Raw genomic sequence first — 21,679 nt, 5'->3', positions numbered from 1 at the left:
ATGATCTGTTAACATTAAAATCACTAAATATATGCTGTAACTATTTTGCTCTAGGCAACTCAAGGGCTCAGGTAATGTGATTACTATATGAATAATGGTCCAAAATAACATCAAATGCTTAGGGTTTATTGTTAAGTGACATACTTTCGTCGCCGGCCGGCCGATACATGCCGCGCATTAAGTGGGCCTGTTTGTAACTAAATGATACATGAATTGAAACAAAACACGGTATAAACTGAGGAGTGACTCCCGTGAGGTTCATGGGTTTTCTTCACTCCGCTGGGAAACTGCTCTCATGTCAAGAAGCATCAGATCAGTGCATGCGCTGCATCGTCCAATCAGTGAGCGATACACAGTAAGGGGGCGGGGCGAGTGTCTGAGGATTTCATCGGAGGATGGTCTGGTGGTTTCTCCATTATCGCTCCTCGGTCCTCGGTCCTCGCTCCTCGCTTCTCGCTCCTCCGGCAGAAATAAGCGCCATGGGACGGTACGCAAGATGGCGCAGACAAATCAACTTCCGGTGATACCGAGACCGAGGAAATGAAAAATAAGAGAAGTGAAACGCAGCCAGAGAGAGGAGGGGAGAAGATGCAGCTATTTCTGAGCTGGAGGAGGAGGAGGAGGAGGAGGAGGAGGAGGAGGAGGAGGAGGAGGAGGAGGAGGAGGAGGAGGAGGAGGAGGAGGAGGAGGAGGAGGAGGAGGAGGAGGAGGAGGAGGAGGAGGAGGAGGAGGAGGAGGAGGAAGTCTCTCTGCTGTAATGACAGTGTGTTCCTAATGTGGCTGAGGCCCAGCGGTGGCTGAGGTGTGTGGAGGAATGTGCCGCTGGCTGGGACAGGAAGTAGACGGGTGTGGTGAGGAGGAAGACAGCCTGGCTGTGCCAAAGGTGATCGTGCAGTAGGGGTGTCGGGGTCATTTGAATTAAGCATGAACCTTTTTTATCTGAGACTCTGTACATTTGTGTGAAAGCACAGTTTGTTTCATCCATAGATGAACTAGAATCGACCCCAGCACCTTTCGTGCAGCATTCATTGCATTATTTGGACTAATATTAGAGCTGCATGCATCAATACAGCCAGCGGAGTATGTGCCCTTCATGTCTTTAGTCCTCTGGATTCCTCCTCTCAGGCTGCATGGCTAACCTCATGTTTAGAAATACCTGACTCAATATTCCAAATAAATAAAAATAGAATAAAGACAGAAAATGAAAGAAAGTTGTGTTTTCTGTCTAATTTCTGATGAAGGTTTCCTGGATATAACGCATGCAAGAATTTCCTAGAATAAATATTGGCATTAGCTACAATTTATTGCGAGCAAACCATCAACTTACTTTCAGATGTTTTCATATGATTTAAAATCACATTTTTGTTCTGAATTATTTGTGAAAATCAAAATATATATTTTGACATTTCATGTATGCAGTTTACTTTTCAGTGCTATTTACTTTAAATATTATTTCCTAAAAATGCTGTTTTGTAACCTGATAGCCTTCTCCACAAACATAGCGTCCTACTTTTTTTTTTGCATACTTATTTTTTTGTTTACATAATAAATCTGAAAATACTGAAATCAATACACCACTTTGAAATTGTAGGACGTAATTCCAGGTTGCTAAAAAGTTTGGCCTCTATCATTCTCCCGATAATGAAACTGAAACACTTCATTTCCTCTGCTGGAAAGCGATTAGCTCTCTCTCCTCCCCCCCCCCCCCAGCAGCACCTCCCGTGCAGCAGAGAGATGAGCAGCTGCAGAGACTTACGTGCTGTTGATGATCTGGAAGCGTTCTCCTTTCCTGAAGCTGAGGTCGTCTTCTGACCGCGCCTCGTAGTCATAAAGTGCCACAAAGAGGGTGACTCCTGCAGGGGGGAGGAACACAGGGTCAGCACTCTGCACTTTAGCAGGAGGAGGAAAAGCTCACAAAACGTGGACCTGAGTGTGCATGGCTGCAGTCTGAGGACATGTGGAGCAGTCTGAGGACATGTGCTGCAGTCTGAGGACATGTGGAGCAGTCTGAGGACATGTGGAGCAGTCTGAGGACATGTGCTGCAGTCTGAGGACATTTGGAGCAGTCTGAGGACATGTGGAGCAGTCTGAGGACATGTGGACATATCTGAGGACATGTGGAGCAATCTGAGGACATGTGGAACAATCTGAGGACATGTGGAGCAGTCTGAGGACATGTGGACATGTGGACATGTGGAACAATCTGAGGACATGTGGAGCAGTCTGAGGACATGTGGAGCAGTCTGAGGACATGTGGAACAATCTGAGGACATGTGGAGCAGTCTGAGGACATGTGGAGCAGTCTGAGGATATGTGGAGCAGTCTGAGGACATGTGGAGCAGTCTGAGGACATGTGGAGCAGTCTGAGGATATGTGGAGCAGTCTGAGGATATGTGGAGCAGTCTGAGGACATGTGGAGCAGTCTGAGGATATGTGGAGCAGTCTGAGGATATGTGGAGCAGTCTGAGGATATGTGGAGCAGTCTGAGGACATGTGGAGCAGTCTGAGGACATGTGGAGCAGTCTGAGGATATGTGGAGCAGTCTGAGGATATGTGGAGCAGTCTGAGGATATGTGGAGCAGTCTGAGGATATGTGGAGCAGTCTGAGGATATGTGGAGCAGTCTGAGGACATGTGGAGCAGTCTGAGGACATGTGGAACAATCTGAGGACATGTGGAACAATCTGAGGACATGTGGAGCAGTCTGAGGACATGTGGAGCAGTCTGAGGACATGTGGAACAATCTGAGGACATGTGGAGCAGTCTGAGGACATGTGGAACAATCTGAGGATATGTGGAGCAGTCTGAGGACATGTGGAGCAGTCTGAGGACATGTGGAACAATCTGAGGATATGTGGAGCAGTCTGAGGACATGTGGAGCAGTCTGAGGACATGTGGAACAGTCTGAGGACATGTGGAGCAGTCTGAGGACATGTGGAGCAGTCTGAGGACATGTGGAACAGTCTGAGGACATGTGGAGCAGTCTGAGGACATGTGGAGCAGTCTGAGGACATGTGGAGCAGTCTGAGGACATGTGGAGCAGTCTGAGGATATGTGGAGCAGTCTGAGGACATGTGGAGCAGTCTGAGGATATGTGGAGCAGTCTGAGGACATGTGGACTTCAGAGGGAACTCATCAGATTTGACAAGTGATAATAAACCAATGGAATGGAAGCTGGCCACATAGAAAGGGTTTCATAACGATTCAACTCTAGTGCGTTCAACTACTCTTGTTTCTGCATGAAACAATGGCCAAGCTAGCAGCAGGGCTTTATGGAGAGCAATGTGGGTCAATCCATCACTGTATCTCAACTCTATAGTGTAGTCTCCTGCTCATAGAGTCCTTTAGTGAATCCAGAAATGTTGAGTTCCCCAAAGTGTTATGTTAGAAATGTATAGTAGTAGTACTTGTGTTATTGTCAGACAATACATTTTACAAACAAGTTACATTAAATCCCACTAAAGTCCTCAGTCTTGTAGCGCTCTAAACCTTTGCCACTGCAGCGGTCCTGTGCCTTTCCTCAGCCTTACACTCCTCAGGCTCACTGTACATCTTTACAGGCGACAGCAGGAGGTTCACAATACAAATACAATGCTGAGTTGAATACAAAGTGTTCAACTATCCTCTCTGATGAGGTGCGTAAAACATAGACAACAGAGGAAACACTTGAGGAACATATTATAAGCAAACTCATAGGATCCTCAGGGCCAAACTCAAAGGATCCTCAGGGCCAAACTCAAAGGATCCTCAGGGCCAAACTCAAAGGATCCTCAGGGCCAAACTCAAAGGATCCTCAGGGCCAAACTCAAAGGATCCTCAGGGCCAAACTCATAGGATCCTCAGGGCCAAACTCAAAGGATCCTCAGGGCCAAACTCATAGGATCCTCAGGGCCAAACTCATAGGATCCTCAGGGCCAAACTCAAAGGATCCTCAGGGCCAAACTCATAGGATCCTCAGGGCCAAACTCATAGGATCCTCAGGGCCAAACTCATAGGATCCTCAGGGCCAAACTCAAAGGATCCTCAGGGCCAAACTCAAAGGATCCTCAGGGCCAAACTCATAGGATCCTCAGGGCCAAACTCAAAGGATCCTCAGGGCCAAACTCAAAGGATCCTCAGGGCCAAACTCAAAGGATCCTCAGGGCCAAACTCAAAGGATCCTCAGGGCCAAACTCATAGGATCCTCAGGGCCAAACTCAAAGGATCCTCAGGGCCAAACTCAAAGGATCCTCAGGGCCAAACTCAAAGGATCCTCAGGGCCAAACTCATAGGATCCTCAGGGCCAAACTCAAAGGATCCTCAGGGCCAAACTCATAGGATCCTCAGGGCCAAACTCAAAGGATCCTCAGGGCCAAACTCATAGGATCCTCAGGGCCAAACTCAAAGGATCCTCAGGGCCAAACTCATAGGATCCTCAGGGCCAAACTCAAAGGATCCTCAGGGCCAAACTCATAGGATCCTCAGGGCCAAACTCAAAGGATCCTCAGGGCCAAACTCAAAGGATCCTCAGGGCCAAACTCAAAGGATCCTCAGGGCCAAACTCATAGGATCCTCAGGGCCAAACTCAAAGGATCCTCAGGGCCAAACTCAAAGGATCCTCAGGGCCAAACTCAAAGGATCCTCAGGGCCAAACTCAAAGGATCCTCAGGGCCAAACTCATAGGATCCTCAGGGCCAAACTCAAAGGATCCTCAGGGCCAAACTCAAAGGATCCTCAGGGCCAAACTCAAAGGATCCTCAGGGCCAAACTCATAGGATCCTCAGGGCCAAACTCATAGGATCCTCAGGGCCAAACTCATAGGATCCTCAGGGCCAAACTCATAGGATCCTCAGGGCCAAACTCAAAGGATCCTCAGGGCCAAACTCAAAGGATCCTCAGGGCCAAACTCATAGGATCCTCAGGGCCAAACTCATAGGATCCTCAGGGCCAAACTCATAGGATCCTCAGGGCCAAACTCATAGGATCCTCAGGGCCAAACTCAAAGGATCCTCAGGGCCAAACTCATAGGATCCTCAGGGCCAAACTCATAGGATCCTCAGGGCCAAACTCAAAGGATCCTCAGGGCCAAACTCATAGGATCCTCAGGGCCAAACTCATAGGATCCTCAGGGCCAAACTCAGGGCCAAACTCAAAGGATCCTCAGGGCCAAACTCATAGGATCCTCAGGGCCAAACACATAGGATCCTCAGGGCCAAACTCATAGGATCCTCAGGGCCAAACTCATAGGATCCTCAGGGCCAAACTCAAAGGATCCTCAGGGCCAAACTCATAGGATCCTCAGGGCCAAACTCATAGGATCCTCAGGGCCAAACTCATAGGATCCTCAGGGCCAAACTGAAAGGATCCTCAGGGCCAAACTCAAAGGATCCTCAGGGCCAAACTCATAGGATCCTCAGGGCCAAACTCAGGGCCAAACTCAAAGGATCCTCAGGGCCAAACTCAAAGGATCCTCAGGGCCAAACTCATAGGATCCTCAGGGCCAAACTCATAGGATCCTCAGGGCCAAACTCATAGGATCCTCAGGGCCAAACTCATAGGATCCTCAGGGCCAAACTCATAGGATCCTCAGGGCCAAACTGATAAAAAGATTAATCATTTCAATCAATCAATCAAAGTTTATTTATATAGCCCAATATCACAATTATTGCCTCAGTGGATTTACAGTTTGTAAAGAATATGAATACGACACCCTCTATCCTTGGACACTCACATCGGACAAGGAAACACTCCCAAATAAACTTCCCAGTTATTGAGAGAAACCCCCCAGTTAATGAGAGAAACCCCTCAGTTAATGAGAGAAACCCCCCAGTTAATGAGAGAAACCCCTCAGTTAATGAGAGAAACCCCCCAGTTAATGAGAGAAACCCCTCAGTTAATGAGAGAGACCCCTCAGTTAATGAGAGAGACACCTCAGTTAATGAGAGAAACCCCCAGTTAATGAGAGAGACCCCCCAGTTAATGAGAGAGACACCTCAGTTAATGAGAGAGACACCTCAGTTAATGAGAGAAACCCCCAGTTAATGAGAGAAACCCCCAGTTAATGAGAGAGACCCCCCAGTTAATGAGAGAGACACCCCAGTTAATGAGAGAGACCCCTCAGTTAATGAGAGAAACCCCCAGTTAATGAGAGAAAACCCCCCAGTTAATGAGAGAGACCCCCCAGTTAATGAGAGAAACCCCCAGTTAATGAGAGAAACCCCCAGTTAATGAGAGAGACACCTCTGTTAATGAGAGAAACCCCTCAGTTAATGAGAGAGACCCCTCAGTTAATGAGAGAAACCCCCAGTTAATGAGAGAAACCCCTCAGTTAATGAGAGAGACCCCCCAGTTAATGAGAGAAACCCCTCAGTTAATGAGAGAGACCCCTCAGTTAATGAGAGAGACCCCTCAGTTAATGAGAGAAACCCCTCAGTTAATGAGAGAAACCCCTCAGTTAATGAGAGAGACCCCCCAGTTAATGAGAGAAACCCCTCAGTTAATGAGAGAGACCCCCCAGTTAATGAGAAACCCCTCAGTTGACGAGAGAAACCTCTCAGTTAATGAGAGAAACCCCTCAGTTAATGAGAGAGACCCCTCAGTTAATGAGAGAGACACCTCAGTTAATGAGAGAAACCCCCAGTTAATGAGAGAGACCCCCCAGTTAATGAGAGAGACACCTCAGTTAATGAGAGAAACCCCCAGTTAATGAGAGAAACCCCTCAGTTAATGAGAGAGACCCCTCAGTTAATGAGAGAGACACCTCAGTTAATGAGAGAAACCCCCAGTTAATGAGAGAAACCCCTCAGTTAATGAGAGAGACCCCCCAGTTAATGAGAGAAACCCCTCAGTTAATGAGAGAGACCCCCCAGTTAATGAGAGAGACCCCCAGTTAATGAGAGAAACCCCCAGTTAATGAGAGAAACCCCCAGTTAATGAGAGAGACCCCCCAGTTAATGAGAGAAACCCCCAGTTAATGAGAGAGACCCCCAGTTAATGAGAGAAACCCCCCAGTTAATGAGAGAAACCCCCCAGTTAATGAGAGAAACCCCCAGTTAATGAGAGAAACCCCACAGTTAATGAGAGAGACCCCCCAGTTAATGAGAGAAACCCCCCAGTTAATGAGAGAAACCCCCCAGTTAATGAGAGAAACCCCCAGTTAATGAGAGAGACACCTCAGTTAATGAGAGACACCTCAGTTAATGAGAGAGACCCCTCAGTTAATGAGAGAGACACCTCAGTTAATGAGAGAGACACCTCAGTTAATGAGAGAAACCCCTCAGTTAATGAGAGAGACACCTCAGTTAATGAGAGAGACACCTCAGTTAATGAGAGAGACCCCTCAGTTAATGAGAGAGACCCCTCAGTTAATGAGAGAAACCCCTCAGTTAATGAGAGAAACCCCTCAGTTAATGAGAGAAACCCCTCAGTTAATGAGAGAAACCCCTCAGTTAATGAGAGAGACCCCTCAGTTAATGAGAGAGACACCTCAGTTAATGAGAGAAACCCCCAGTTAATGAGAGAGACCCCCCAGTTAATGAGAGAGACACCTCAGTTAATGAGAGAAACCCCCAGTTAATGAGAGAAACCCCCAGTTAATGAGAGAGACCCCTCAGTTAATGAGAGAAACCCCCAGTTAATGAGAGAAACCCCTCAGTTAATGAGAGAGACCCCCCAGTTAATGAGAGAAACCCCTCAGTTAATGAGAGAGACCCCTCAGTTAATGAGAGAGACCCCTCAGTTAATGAGAGAAACCCCTCAGTTAATGAGAGAAACCCCCAGTTAATGAGAGAAACCCCTCAGTTAATGAGAGAGACCCCCCAGTTAATGAGAGAAACCCCTCAGTTAATGAGAGAGACCCCTCAGTTAATGAGAGAGACACCTCAGTTAATGAGAGAAACCCCCAGTTAATGAGAGAGACACCTCAGTTAATGAGAGAGACACCTCAGTTAATGAGAGAGACCCCTCAGTTAATGAGAGAGACACCTCAGTTAATGAGAGAAACCCCTCAGTTAATGAGAGAGACACCTCAGTTAATGAGAGAGACACCTCAGTTAATGAGAGAGACCCCTCAGTTAATGAGAGAGACACCTCAGTTAATGAGAGAGACCCCTCAGTTAATGAGAGAGACCCCTCAGTTAATGAGAGAGACACCTCAGTTAATGAGAGAAACCCCCAGTTAATGAGAGGAAACCCCTCAGTTAATGAGAGAGACCCCCCAGTTAATGAGAGAAACCCCTCAGTTAATGAGAGAGACCCCCCAGTTAATGAGAGAAACCCCTCAGTTAATGAGAGAGACCCCTCAGTTAATGAGAGAGACACCTCAGTTAATGAGAGAAACCCCAAGTTAATGAGAGAACTCCCCCAGTTAATGAGAGAACTCCCCCAGTTAATGAGAGAAACCCCCCAGTTAATGAGAAACCCCTCAGTTGACGAGAGAAACCTCTCAGTTAATGAGAGAAACCCCCCAGTTAATGAGAGAAACCCCTCAGTTAATGAGAGAGACCCCTCAGTTAATGAGAGAGACACCTCAGTTAATGAGAGAAACCCCCAGTTAATGAGAGAAACCCCTCAGTTAATGAGAGAGACCCCCCAGTTAATGAGAGAAACCCCTCAGTTAATGAGAGAGACCCCTCAGTTAATGAGAGAGACACCTCAGTTAATGAGAGAAACCCCCAGTTAATGAGAGAAACCCCCCAGTTAATGAGAAACCCCCCAGTTGACGAGAGAAACCCCCCAGTTAATGAGAGAAATCCCCCAGTTAATGAGAGAACTCCCCCAGTTAATGAGAGAAATCCCCCAGTTAATGAGAGAAACCGCTCAGTTAATGAGAGAAACCCCCCAGTTAATGAGAGAACTCCCCCAGTTAATGAGAGAAACCGCTCAGTTAATGAGAGAAACCCCCCAGTTAATGAGAAACCCCCCAGTTAATGAGAGAAACCCCCCAGTTAATGAGAGAAATCCCCCAGTTAATGAGAGAAACCCCTCAGTTAATGAGAGAACTCCCCCAGTTAATGAGAGAAACCGCTCAGTTAATGAGAGAAACCCCCCAGTTAATGAGAGAACTCCCCCAGTTAATGAGAGAAACCGCTCAGTTAATGAGAGAAACCCCCCAGTTGATGAGAGAAACCCCCCAGTTAATGAGAAACCCCCCAGTTAATGAGAGAAAACCCCTCAGGCGATGAGAGAAACCCCCCAGTTGATGAGAGAAGGGGTACAGTGCTATTTTTTATAAGTGGGGGGTGGACCGAACATCCTTTAGGGGGGTCGTCGCCTCCTCTCGGGGGGTCCGGGGGCATGCTCCCCCGGGAAGATTTTTTTTTAAATATTGAAGTTGAAAGCATCAATCTGGTGCACTTTGGGAGCAACATTAACCCTACCTTAATAACACCTTAAAGCGGACAAAAGGCACTGGAGAACACTCATTAACACCCTTTAATGAAGCAAACTAATGCCTTAACTCACTCAAATAGTCGTTTACTTATTAAGGTGAAATGAATGTGCGTAGAGTTTTAAAGGATGCGGATAGTAGTATTAATTTCGTCAGCTATTTTTTTATTTAGTTTTAGTCTTAGTCCTTTGTTAAATTTCCTTTTTAGTTTTAGTCATATTTAGTCACCTTCATCCTGTTTTTATTTAGTCAAGTTTTAGTCGACTAAAAGTCTGAGCATTTTAGTCTGATTTTAGTCGACTAAAACAGTAACTATTTTAGTCAAGATTTAGTCGACTAAAAGTCTGAGCATTTTAGTCTTATTTTAGTCAAAGAAAACTAATTATTATAATTATAGTCTACTTTTTGTCAATGAAAACTGTTGATTCTTTTTTAGTCATCAGATTATATAGAAAATGTCAGTCAAACTAGTCTAGCCAAAACCAATAATTTGTCATTTTAGCATATATAAATAAATATTGATTATATCTTGTCCTTATTTGATGAAAAACACAGGTTGAATGATTAAGAATGCAGCTTTGCAGAGAGGATCTGCTCAGGTTTGTGGTGTTTTTACCTGTGTTATGGCCACATTGCTTCCCTTCTGATAAAACAATGCATTCGCTTTTTTTCTCCGCCTCATTGTAGCAAAAATGGGCCCAAATATCACATTGTTTCTTTCTCCCAAGCTGTGGTGGCTTTAGACTTTTTCGTTGTCAGACATTTTGACGGACAGGACATAATCCATTATTACCCGTCAAGTACACAATTTATCAATCACTCGCGCTGACGGGTGGGATTCGGTTAACGCGAGTGCGACCACTGCTCCCAAGCCCTATTGTTGGCATTTTATTTTATGTTGAATAAGGTTAGTTAGACCATGAGTTAGACCCGAGTCTTCCTGACAGTTCACAGTGTGCCGCTGCCCGGTGTAATTCAAATGTACCGCCACGCGCAGCACAGACACACAGCTGCTGCCCAGCCGCAGCACCGGAAATGGAACTGCTGGGAGAAAAACTGACTGATCAGAAATGTAACGTTATCTTTGATAATATTTCGTCTCCTCATTTTTCGTCAACGAAAGTAAAGAGAGATTTTGGCATAGTTTTTATTTAGTAAACTACATTTTCGTCTTGTCACTTTTCGTCAACGATATTGCATGATGATTTCGTTGCAGTTATTGTTTACTGCCGTCGGTACCGTCTCGTCATCGTCTCGTTTTCGTCATGGAAAAAAAGGTCGTTGACGAACATATTTCGTCATTGTTTTAGTCAACGAAATGAACACTAGCAGATAGTCTCACCTTGATTCTGGCGCATTGCTTATCGTTTTATAGATCTATTCTCATCCACCATCTTTGTTTGTGACGTAAAGAGTGTAAGAGTCACGTTTCTGAATCAGACACTCTGAGTGGATGCAGTCACAGCCAATCGGAGTCTGATTCAGAGGGTTGCCTGTCATTTCTGTTGTTATGTGTACTGAAACGAGAGCTGGTATAATTCCATGCGCGAAAACAAAATACAAATTGGAATACGTTATTTTAGTGTCTTAAAAGTAGACTGAGGTATGAAGGGTTAACGTTACATCTTAGGATAATTTTTAGTCATGTTCTGTATACATATTACATACTAACTAATGCTGTCAAAATTATCGCGTTAACGGCGGTAATTAATTAACCGTTAACGTTAATTTTTTTAATTAATTGCGTTAAAATATTTAACGCATTTAACGCATGTGCAGAATGGCCCGCCCCATACGTCCCACCAGTGGCAGCGCCAGGGTATGGCTGGGGTAGGCTACACCCATACCAAGAAATGGCTTAGCCCCACCATGAAAAATGATGTTAAAGTAAGCAAAATAAAGTCAGCCAACTCGCGCGGAGTAAATTGCACAGACAGCAGTTAGTAAGATTGATTTCAGTAGCCACTTGTCTGGAAATACCAAAGACCAGAAACGGTTTTGAAAACTTTTGTCACGTAGTGATCGTCTTCTCAATAGAACATCTTTGATAATGTCTTCTGGCCAATCAGAATCAAGATAACGGCGTGGTGTTGTTGCAGGAAGTCCCGACGGAGAATACTTTTGCAAAACCTAGACCTAGATCTAGAGCTGTTTGTTGAGAGCTTTGATTTGCATTATCAATATTTTCTGGTGGTCTTGGTTGTTGGTGTAGAAGCCTTTGAAGTGGTGTCTTGGGAATGGCTCCGAACTCAGCAAAGGAAATTGGAGACGGCTCTGCATCCATTGACATATGTGTTTTTAATCTGTAGTCCTTTAAATAATCATTCATGCCATCATATTTGCCTTGTGTTGGATTTTGTGAACCAGTCTCAAAGTGCTCCAGGACTTTCATTTTTGCATCAGATTCAGCTAGGCTGGCTTCCATTTCTATCCGTTCGGATCTAGCTTGCTGTTGAGCTTGCAGTTGAGCCTTTTCCATTTCAAGTGCATGCTTTTCTTTTAATCCTGCATGCTGCCCGGGCAAGGAGGGCAGCTCTTTCTGTGGCCATTTTGAGGTGGATTGAGGAAGCAGAAGAAGTTGTTGATCCTGCTTTTGAGCTCCTCCTGGCTGATGCATTGGAAACACTGTCATGGGGTTCAATCAGTATCTGAGGATCCATTTGAGAGCTTTTTCACATTTCCACATCCTTAAGGAAATTCGTGAATGCAGACATTTTTGGTTCATACCAATCTATTCTCTCAGTTTCCCTTATTTCCTCAGATAAAAGCATTTGAACAATTCCATGACATTCCATAAATTCATTGAGTAACATCTTGAACGTTGCAACAGCTTCATCCACCTTTTCCATATTTCCACCTCGCACCAGTAATGGGTTAATTTCATTCATTCTGCGGGTGCATGCTCCAAGTTTTCCTCTTCGCGATTGGCTGAGAGTTTTAAATCTCTCCTCTGCCGCGGCAACATCAGCTGGATCAGGATCCATTGTTTATTTTATTTTTTCTTCACTTAATCCACATGAAATAAAGTCATTAATATTTCCAAGAACAGCTCTTCGCGAATCCTGTTTTTGTGCCAAATATTCCTTTAACGTCCGCTTCCTTAACTGCGTGATAGTTCGTTAATGCATTTCATTGTTTAAGCATTCCAACAGCAATTGCGGATTATCTTCAGTAAGCATCAGGATATCACTGGATGGATTTCCCGTTTCGTTTTGTCAAACATCCGTAACTATGCACACATCAGTCCTTGCATTGTTTGACGAAGCGATCCCGTTGTAAACAGCGTCTCTTTCATAAGTTCCGGGCCGGCATGGTTTACTCACGGCCTCCTCCTCGGCACTTTAGAACGTCCGTTCGCTGTTTCCAAAGCAGAGCTGAAATCCACACGAATCCTGTGCTTGTCATTCAAAGTCTTTATCCACAGCTTACGGAGTCTTTTGACTAATGTGGTGGCGTCTTGATCCTTGTCTACCATTTAATAGCCACCTCTATCGGGGTTGTGGGTTTTGACGCGCCTCTCTTTGTTTCCAAACATTTCAGCGGAGATCGTAGTTGAATCAGATGAGCTTTATTCATTGATCCACACGGTACATACAGGAGGACACATTTCTTCGCTTCATAGTAACTCAAAAGTGTATCATTTTCCAAAGTAACAAAAAGAACACGGTCAAAAGACTTTTCCGTTTCCCCGTCTATCACCCCCAGCTGTGTCCTGTCAATCTACCATATATAGGCGTAGCCGTGCACGTGATACTGACGCACATATCACAAATAATAAGTGAGCCTTAAATTAATGCATTTTAAACCATAATGTGACTCACAAAAATAGCCGATAATTTACAGTATAATCTAATTTATATTATTATTAAGCCTAACATTCAGACAATAATAACAAAAGGTAAAATGGCTCCAACAACCATAGAGAGCATCCTGACCTTCTACAGGTGCACCACAGAGAGCATCCTGACCTTCTACAGGTGCTCCATAGAGAGGACCCTGACCTTCTACAGGTGCTCCATAGAGAGTATCCTGACCTGCAGGTGCTCCATAGAGAGTATCCTGACCTGCAGGTGCTCCATAGAGAGTATCCTGACCTACAGGTGCTCCATAGAGAGTATCCTGACCTACAGGTGCTCCATAGAGAGCATCCTGACCTTCTACAGGTGCTCCATAGAGAGGATCCTGACCTTCTACAGGTGCTCCATAGAGAGGATCCTGACCTTCTACAGGTGCTCCATAGAGAGGATCCTGACCTACAGGTGCTCCATAGAGAGCATCCTGACCTACAGGTGCACCATAGAGAGGATCCTGACCTACAGGTGCACCATAGAGAGGATCCTGATCTTCTACAGGTGCTCCATAGAGAGGATCCTGACCTACAGGTGCACCATAGAGAGGATCCTGACCTACAGGTGCACCATAGAGAGGATCCTGACCTACAGGTGCACCATAGAGAGGATCCTGACCTACAGGTGCTCCATAGAGAGGATCCTGACCTACAGGTGCACCATAGAGAGGATCCTGACCTACAGGTGCACCATAGAGAGGATCCTGACCTACAGGTGCGCCATAGAGAGGATCCTGACCTTCAGGTGCACCATAGAGAGCATCCTGACCTACAGGTGCACCATAGAGAGGATCCTGACCTACAGGTGCACCATAGAGAGGATCCTGACCTTCAGGTGCACCATAGAGAGGATCCTGACCTACAGGTGCACCATAGAGAGGATCCTGACCTACAGGTGCACCATAGAGAGGATCCTGACCTTCAGGTGCACCATAGAGAGGATCCTGACCTTCAGGGGCAACATAGAGAGGATCCTGACCTTCTACAGAGGGTGGTGAAACTGCACAGAACATCACCAGGACGGAGCTGCCCTCCATGGAGGACCTCTACTCCCAGCGGCTCAGGAAGAAAGCCCTCAGGATTATCAAAGACCCCCATCACCCCAGCCACAAACTGTTCTGTCTGCTGCCGTCTGGCAGGCAGTACCGCAGCATCCGGACTAAAACCACCAGACTCAGGGACAGTTTCATCCCACAGGCCATAAGACTGTTAAACACCTGAACTAAGAACATCCATAACATTCACCTGTTTGTAACTTACAAATGATGTATCACTTGTATATAGACTCTTATGGCGCTACTTCTATTCTATTTTATTGTATTTACTTGCATTATTGTTTCTGTTTTATTGTGTTGCTCTGTTGGAGGAGCCTGGGACCTCAGATTTTCATCGACATAACTACACTGTAGCTATGTACGTATGACAATAAAAGCCTTGATTCTTTGGAGAAAAAACCCCACTGTCCAGGCCCTCGGTCTGTTTCTATCCACAGGAGCATCAGCAAACAAAGCTTCAGTGACTCTGGGAAGCAGCAGCATCTTCCCTCAGGCTGTACTCTAGAGCAGTGGTTCCCAAACTTGTTGTGCCCAAGGCACACCAAAGGACAAGTAAAAATCTCAAGGCACACCTATTGTGCAAAATAGCCCTTATAACACGTGTTATCACTCATATCATGTAAAATATCTGTAAATGTGCATAATTATTTACTAATGCCAAATAAAATGTGACAAAGACAACTATATTACTCGTGAAATATTTATTAACAAAATATTTCAGAAATTAATTTGAAACTTAAATTAGGCTTCATCAAAGCAGCAACACACTCATTTAAACCAGACAGGTCACAAAATAAAAAATGAGGCAAAGGAAACTCAGCAGAAATTCAGCACAGAGAACTGTCAATGCAAGGAAGCTGCATTGTCCATGGTCCTGAACTACAAATTATAAATGTAACATTTAAGCAATCAGCATTGAAACATGTGCTATTGGAAATATGTTTGCCGACTTACAAATTAGTGAGATACATGTGCCTGTTGGGGCGCGCAGAATTTTGTAATCCTTGGTGGCACTGAGGAGAGGGCCACTCGCAAGTCCTGTTCAACAGAGAGCCGTGACCTCCTGTTGTTCTTCATGTAAATCAGAGTAGAGAACGCCAACTCCAGAGATGGGTTCGTTACTAAAAAAAAGTAATATATTACACTATTTTGTTACTATCTATATAAAGTAACTCGTTACTTTACTCGCGGAGCACGTACGAACTGCGCATGCGTGAGTGGCAATAACTTTCCTTACCAGCAGGCGGCGGTAGTGTGTATTTGTCATTCAAAACAGGCAACAACCGGAAGACAGAGAAGAAGAACAGACTGCGTGATATAAACAAAAAACAAATAGCATGTGCGGTAGCTTCACCTTAGCATGTGTTCTTTGCAGGTGTTTGTTGAGGTTTGACCACGTGGTGTTTCCAGCAGTGGATAACAGCTTCTGGCCTGGACACAGTTTGCACCTCATCGTCACATTCCTGTCTATTCTTCGGACAAACTCAAAGTAATGGGCATACCTCCACCATAGCCGCGGGAAGTCATTTTGCTCAGGGGGTGCTGCCAAAAGTGGGGAGGTAGCCGCTTAAAAAAAAAAAAAAAGGCGGTGCCGGGCCGGGCCCAGCTATCAGCGATACAAGCCGCATACATTGTTTGTTAAAGGCGAGACACGGCAGGCAAAAACATCGTTTTTCATGCACTGGTCAATTTTGAGATGTTGTGCTATTTTGATTCCATAACATGTTTTCTTTCAGGCTTTTGGAAGGAAAACGTACAAAATACACATTTAAATGTTCATTTTACTATAGTTTGTCTATTTGCGTCTGTATATTTCTCCTAAATTCACCAAAAGTTAGCATTCTAATGTAACATAAAGTACCGCGACCGCTGTTTGCACAATGTCATCGTTGGAAAGCTCCGTCTCTCCTGCACAATCTCATCGGATCCAAATATGGTCATTTCCTTTGTATCAGCAACCAATCGTGAAAGTACAAAAGGGTCTTAAACCAAGAAACGAAATCTCATTGGCTGGTGTCAACTTCTGACAACGTGATTCGTTCAGATGCATCACGTGGTGTGCTAAAACACTTCCTGGTTAGCTTTCCGCTAGAAATTTAGATCTCAAAATGGCAAAAAAACGGCGGCAAAAAAACGGCGAAATAAACGTTCACAGAGAAGACAACAACAATTGTCACTTGCACGAAGCAAGGTTATACAAAACACAAATGACCCCGAACATGAAATACCTTCACGGAGTGCGTCGATGCGCAAGCTGTCATCCAAAGAACAGGAGGGTTTAGCTAGCGCCTCACTGCAATCTTTAAAGGTCGTTTTCTCAAAATGAGTTTTTTCTCCTACTCTGAGTTCGAAATGTCCACTTCAGTTGCACTTACATACACCAAACCTTCCAGTTATATTCCTATCAATATTACGAAGGCTTTTACAGAAGGGTTTGTTCAAATTCATAGCCTGAATTATATAAGATGTTATACCTAGAAACATGGCGAACATTGATATTTTAGGGCTGTTGACAGTATTTTCTGATTTATGGAGTGATAAAAAGAGATATCCAAAATCCCTTCTGTAAAAGCCTTAGATGCTAATATGACTACAAAATGAAACGAGAATTTTGAACCTGGCTTTATCCAAAGTTCAGATTTCGGTTCCTGAAATGTGTTAAAAATATGCGCAAATTTAATGAGATAATGGATCATTTGCATATTCAGAAAACTTATAATATAATAAACTATTGCCTTATTGTAGGTAATTAACTGGAGAAATTACCCTATTCACCTGGGGTGTCTCGCCTTAACTTTAATAAACCATTATAGACCTTAGCAACAGCTGCACATGCCCACATGCTAACTATGGGTCTTACAAACCTACATAACATAACAAATAGTCAGAAAATATTATTTACAATATTAATAAAACTATGAATTCAATTTTAACTGATTGACAAGGCAAAACACTGCCCAGAGGCAGCAGCATTAAAGGAAACATATCGTCTTACCTTGTGTTGGGGCTTCACAAAACTCCAAATGTAGCTTGGGGTGGCACTAATGAAGACCCTCATTAGAGCAGATACATCCACATTGTCCAAAATGTTACTATGGACATGCATTAAAGTCAGATGTGTCAGTCTCTTCTGTGTCATATTACTTTAGTTGTAGAGGTGGTGGGCTGAGGAGTAGCTGGTGGTCCACTCTTTTTATTGCGTTGTTTGTTGGAGAACAAAATCCAAAATCCTTTTTTGCGCCATTCTAGAAAGTTGTCACTCTGCAGTGTGTGTGTCGCGTCAATTACGTCACTCTCCCACGACCTACGACCTAGATGAATCGGATTTTATTTATTTGGAAAATAAATTCAAGCCACCTGATATATACAAATATATACTATGACTATTATATGCTACTGTATACAGCTAATTTTATTTTAAGTAAAATCATAACTATTTTATGTAGCTTAATTATTTTTATTTAGGTGGTCACTCAGTTTTTCAAATGTACACCACTCGCCAACAGGGGTGCTGCAGCACCCCCAGCACCCCTACTTCCCGCGGCTATGACCTCCACCCCTCGAAAGTTATCGCTGACTCAGCCATGTTTATGCAGCACTGCACGTGGAGATGTGGACGCGGCAAGTCGCGCAGATTACGTACATATAAACCTACAAAGTACTGATATAGTAAATAAAAAAATAATTATTTTTGTGTAGTTGTGTATTGCAATAATAACGTATGGTTGTCACAAAATCCCACGGCACACCCGGACTTGCCTCACGGCACACCAGTGTGCCGCGGCACACCGTTTGGGAACCACTGCTCTAGAGGAAGGAGAAGGCTTTGGACAGTTCTACTCTGCACTAAACAGAGTTGTGGTGGGAAGTAACTAAGTACATGTACTCATAATGTGCTTAAGTACAGTCATAAGATGCTTGTACTTTAATTGAGTATTTTCATGTTATGCTAATTTGCACTTCTACTACACTACAATTAAGAGATAAATTATGAACTTTTACTCCACTACATCTATTCAATACCTTTAGTTACTTTGTAGATTTTGATTAATGATTTGAAATATAATCATAACATTTTGATGGTCGATTTATTTGTAAAAGATTGTCCACAGTAGAGATAATAATGTATCAGATGGTTGCAACACTGCTCATGGTAGTACAAATAAGTACTTTACATTTTGATCATAAAACGTTGGTGTACTCAACATATCCGGGTTCACTATGCTGGTCTGCACATACACAATGAGGTTAAAGCTATGGGTAAAGATAGTAGACCTTGAGTCAGCATTGTTCTATCCAACATATTGTTCTATCAAACTACTTCCTGACGGTGAGGAGGAGCAATTCAAACTGAGTGCCGTGCACAATGATACTCTCACTGCCCCAGGGAATATTTAGTTAAAATGTATCTTTAATATTTCATTATATTAATATTTAATATTAACTTACATCAGTTTGCACTTCTAGTTTGACTAATCTGTAGCTGCGACCCTGGTTTATTGCACCATTAAAATGTCCGATAGCGAAGTTTTAGATCTCAACAACTGATTCAGTGAGTTCAGTTCTGCTCTTACCAATCGACTGTACTTAAAGGTGGGGTAGGTCATTTTGGAGGAACCAGCTCGAGTGCGCTAGGATTTCAAAGTACGCACCCTTCCTTCAGACTTCCTCACAGAATCCCTCCTCCAACACACACGAACGCGCACATGACCAATGAGGGCACGAGATAACTTTGTGCACAGATGGAAGGCTGACAGGCAGGTAGGCCATCCAGTTACTTTAGCCGGGCCGGCTCAGATGATTGGTCGTGCTTTTTACAGTGCTACGGCTTCCACAGATGATGTTTGTTTATGGATTTTTTGTCAAAGCATTTAAGATATTCATTGCTATCGGGATGTTAAGAGCATTCCATGGAATATAACAAAAAGTGTATCTCGAGCCGCTTTCTCAAACTTACAAACCCCACCTTTAAGCAGTGCTGGAATTGGGCCGGTACTCACCGGTACGCAGTACCGGCACTTCTGGTTCTGACCCATGGAGTACCGGCACTTCTTGCTCAGTACCGGCATGCTGGCGGTACTCCGGTACTCATGCACCGTGCCAGTACTCAACACTCTCCCGCCGTTCTTATTATACATCCATATATATATATACAGCCGCCCGGTACTCAGTAGATGCGTCATGAGGTGCCGAACGGACATTCTCATCGCTCTAACCGCTGGAGTTTCACAGCGGCTGTCAGCTGTTTACTCCTGTCATTCAAACAGAACGTGCTGGAGAGGGGGCGGGGCTTATATTCTCCATGTAAATACTGTGGTGGAAACGACTATGTCAAAATTAACCTATTTGACCGTGATTTAATAGTAATACACGTTTAAAATAATAATAATAATAATAATAATAATGCCGAAGTAACAACATACTGAAAACTGTTAGTAAAACCATGTTTTAATGCTTTACAATTTACATACCTAGATGCACGTGTGTTGTGTTTATGCAGTGCAACTCCCACCCAGTGGGTGGCTATGTAGAGTGATAGAACAGAGCAGGCACGCCCCCGAGAGAAGGAAAGCAAGTCACGTCACAAATTAGCATTTCTAAAATGTTAGGTGGATTAATAAAAGTGCAAAAAGACAGCGGTTGTCGCCGGAAGAAACTTCAAATACAGAGAATGCTGTGCCTGTGTTGGAAATTGTGTCTGATGGGGAGCTTTCTTTGGTTGATCCTCCTGCTCCAAGTTCTAGTGCATTAGCATTAGCACTAGCTCCGCCGCCTCCTCCAGAGCCTCTAACGTTAGCTGCTGCTGGCTCAACTGCCACCACCAACACCGGGCAAAGCGATGCACCTGACTGCTGGACAACGGACCAGGTGCAATATTTTTGCAAGACCAATGCATGGCTCCTTCTTAAAGATAAGAAGCTAGGATGTCGGATATGCAGAGATGTCAAATCTTTGGGAATACACACTGGACAAGGACTGAAACTGTCAACTGAATGGGGTGAGTGTGCAGTGTCTCATTTCGGTGTTGACAAGGGCAAACAACAAGCTAGCCTGAGAAAAAAAATCAAAGAACATAAAGAATCACAAGCCCATGTAAAAGCTGCTGACATCCTTACATCTGCTTCACGTGAAACTATTCAACATCAAGTGCAGTCTATGCATAAATCTGAATTAGACACCACTATCAGAGTTTTTCGAACGGCATATAAAATTGGCAAACATAGCCGGCCATTCACAGACATGCCAATTGATTTGAATGTACAGAAACTGAATGGGCTGAACGTGGGCAGGGTTTTGCACTCCAATAAAACCTGTGGCGAAATCATCGACCACATAGCTCATGAGCTGAAGAAAAAAATGGCAAAAGACATTACAGAAAACCAAAGAAAACTCTGTGTTTTGGTCGATGAATCTACCACTATTAGTGGTAAAACGGTGCTTGTTGTGTGTCTACGCTCAGCATTAGCTGATGCTGAGCCCGAAACGTTTTTTTGGGAGCTGATCGAGTTGGATGGAACAACGGCTGATGACATCACAAAGGCGTTAATGGAGTGTCTTGGAAGAGATTTTAACGAGGACTTTTTAGGTCAGTGTTTCGTTTCTTTTGCATGTGATGGGGCTTCAGTCATGCTAGGGAAGAGAACAGGCGTTGCTACCCAGTTGTGTAGTAAATTCCCAAGCCTGTTTGTGTGGCACTGCTCCAATCATCATCTAGAGCTGGCAGTTGGGGATGTGGTCAAGGAGGTCTCAGGGCTCAATCATTTCCAGATCTTTTTTGACAAACTCTATTCCTTGTTCCATGCCTCCCCCAAAAATCAGAGGCAGTTAGCGCAGTGTGCGCAAGCAGTCGGACAGCGTCTCCTGGTGATAGGGCGTGTTTTGTCCATCCGCTGGGTGGCTTCAAGTGAAAGGAGCGTCAGAGCAGTCTGGGAAAACTACCGAGTGCTTCATGATCACTTCACAAATGCTGCAAACGACACGAGCAGGGATTCCAGAGACAGAGCAAAGTACAAGGGCCTGGATGATGTGCTCACATCTGCAACGTTTGTCAGCAATCTGGGACTGATGTACGATGCGCTCACAGAGCTCAGCGACCTCTCTCGGCAACTCCAAAAAAGAGAGATGACACTGCCTACAGCAGATAGGCTCTTAACTCGAGAAATACGAGTTTTTGAATCCATGGTCACCATGCCTGGCCCACACATGACTACACTTCATACAGCTCTAGCTGAGAAGTCCTTCAAGGGTGTTGCCCTTCGTGAGAATGGCAGGCTTGTACAGATTCATGCAGGTCAGTTTTTCCGCAGTATGGTAGAGAATCTGAGACACAGAATGACTTCCACAACCTCCTCTCATGTCCTCTCACAAGATAAATCCCATTACATGGCCGGGAGGCCCGGGACAATCAGCT

The 21,679-nt window shown here is 44.4% G+C and overlaps 1 protein-coding gene across 6 annotated transcripts in view; it reads right to left on the bottom strand.

Moving 5' to 3' along the window:
* Positions 1 to 21,679, bottom strand: part of LOC117557151 (tyrosine-protein kinase Fyn) — a 109,036-nt gene that overhangs the window by 28,939 nt on the left and 58,418 nt on the right. For all 6 annotated transcript variants that reach the window (XM_034232841.1, XM_034232840.1, XM_034232844.1 and 3 more), the window contains one exon: positions 1,757 to 1,853. In XM_034232841.1, coding sequence (XP_034088732.1) covers positions 1,757 to 1,853 — 97 coding nt within the window. The remainder of the gene's footprint in view (positions 1 to 1,756; positions 1,854 to 21,679) is intronic.

Source organism: Gymnodraco acuticeps, unplaced genomic scaffold (genome assembly GCF_902827175.1).
Source record: "Gymnodraco acuticeps unplaced genomic scaffold, fGymAcu1.1, whole genome shotgun sequence".
Taxonomy (NCBI): domain Eukaryota; kingdom Metazoa; phylum Chordata; class Actinopteri; order Perciformes; family Bathydraconidae; genus Gymnodraco; species Gymnodraco acuticeps.
This window is presented reverse-complemented; position numbering and strand designations above follow the sequence as displayed.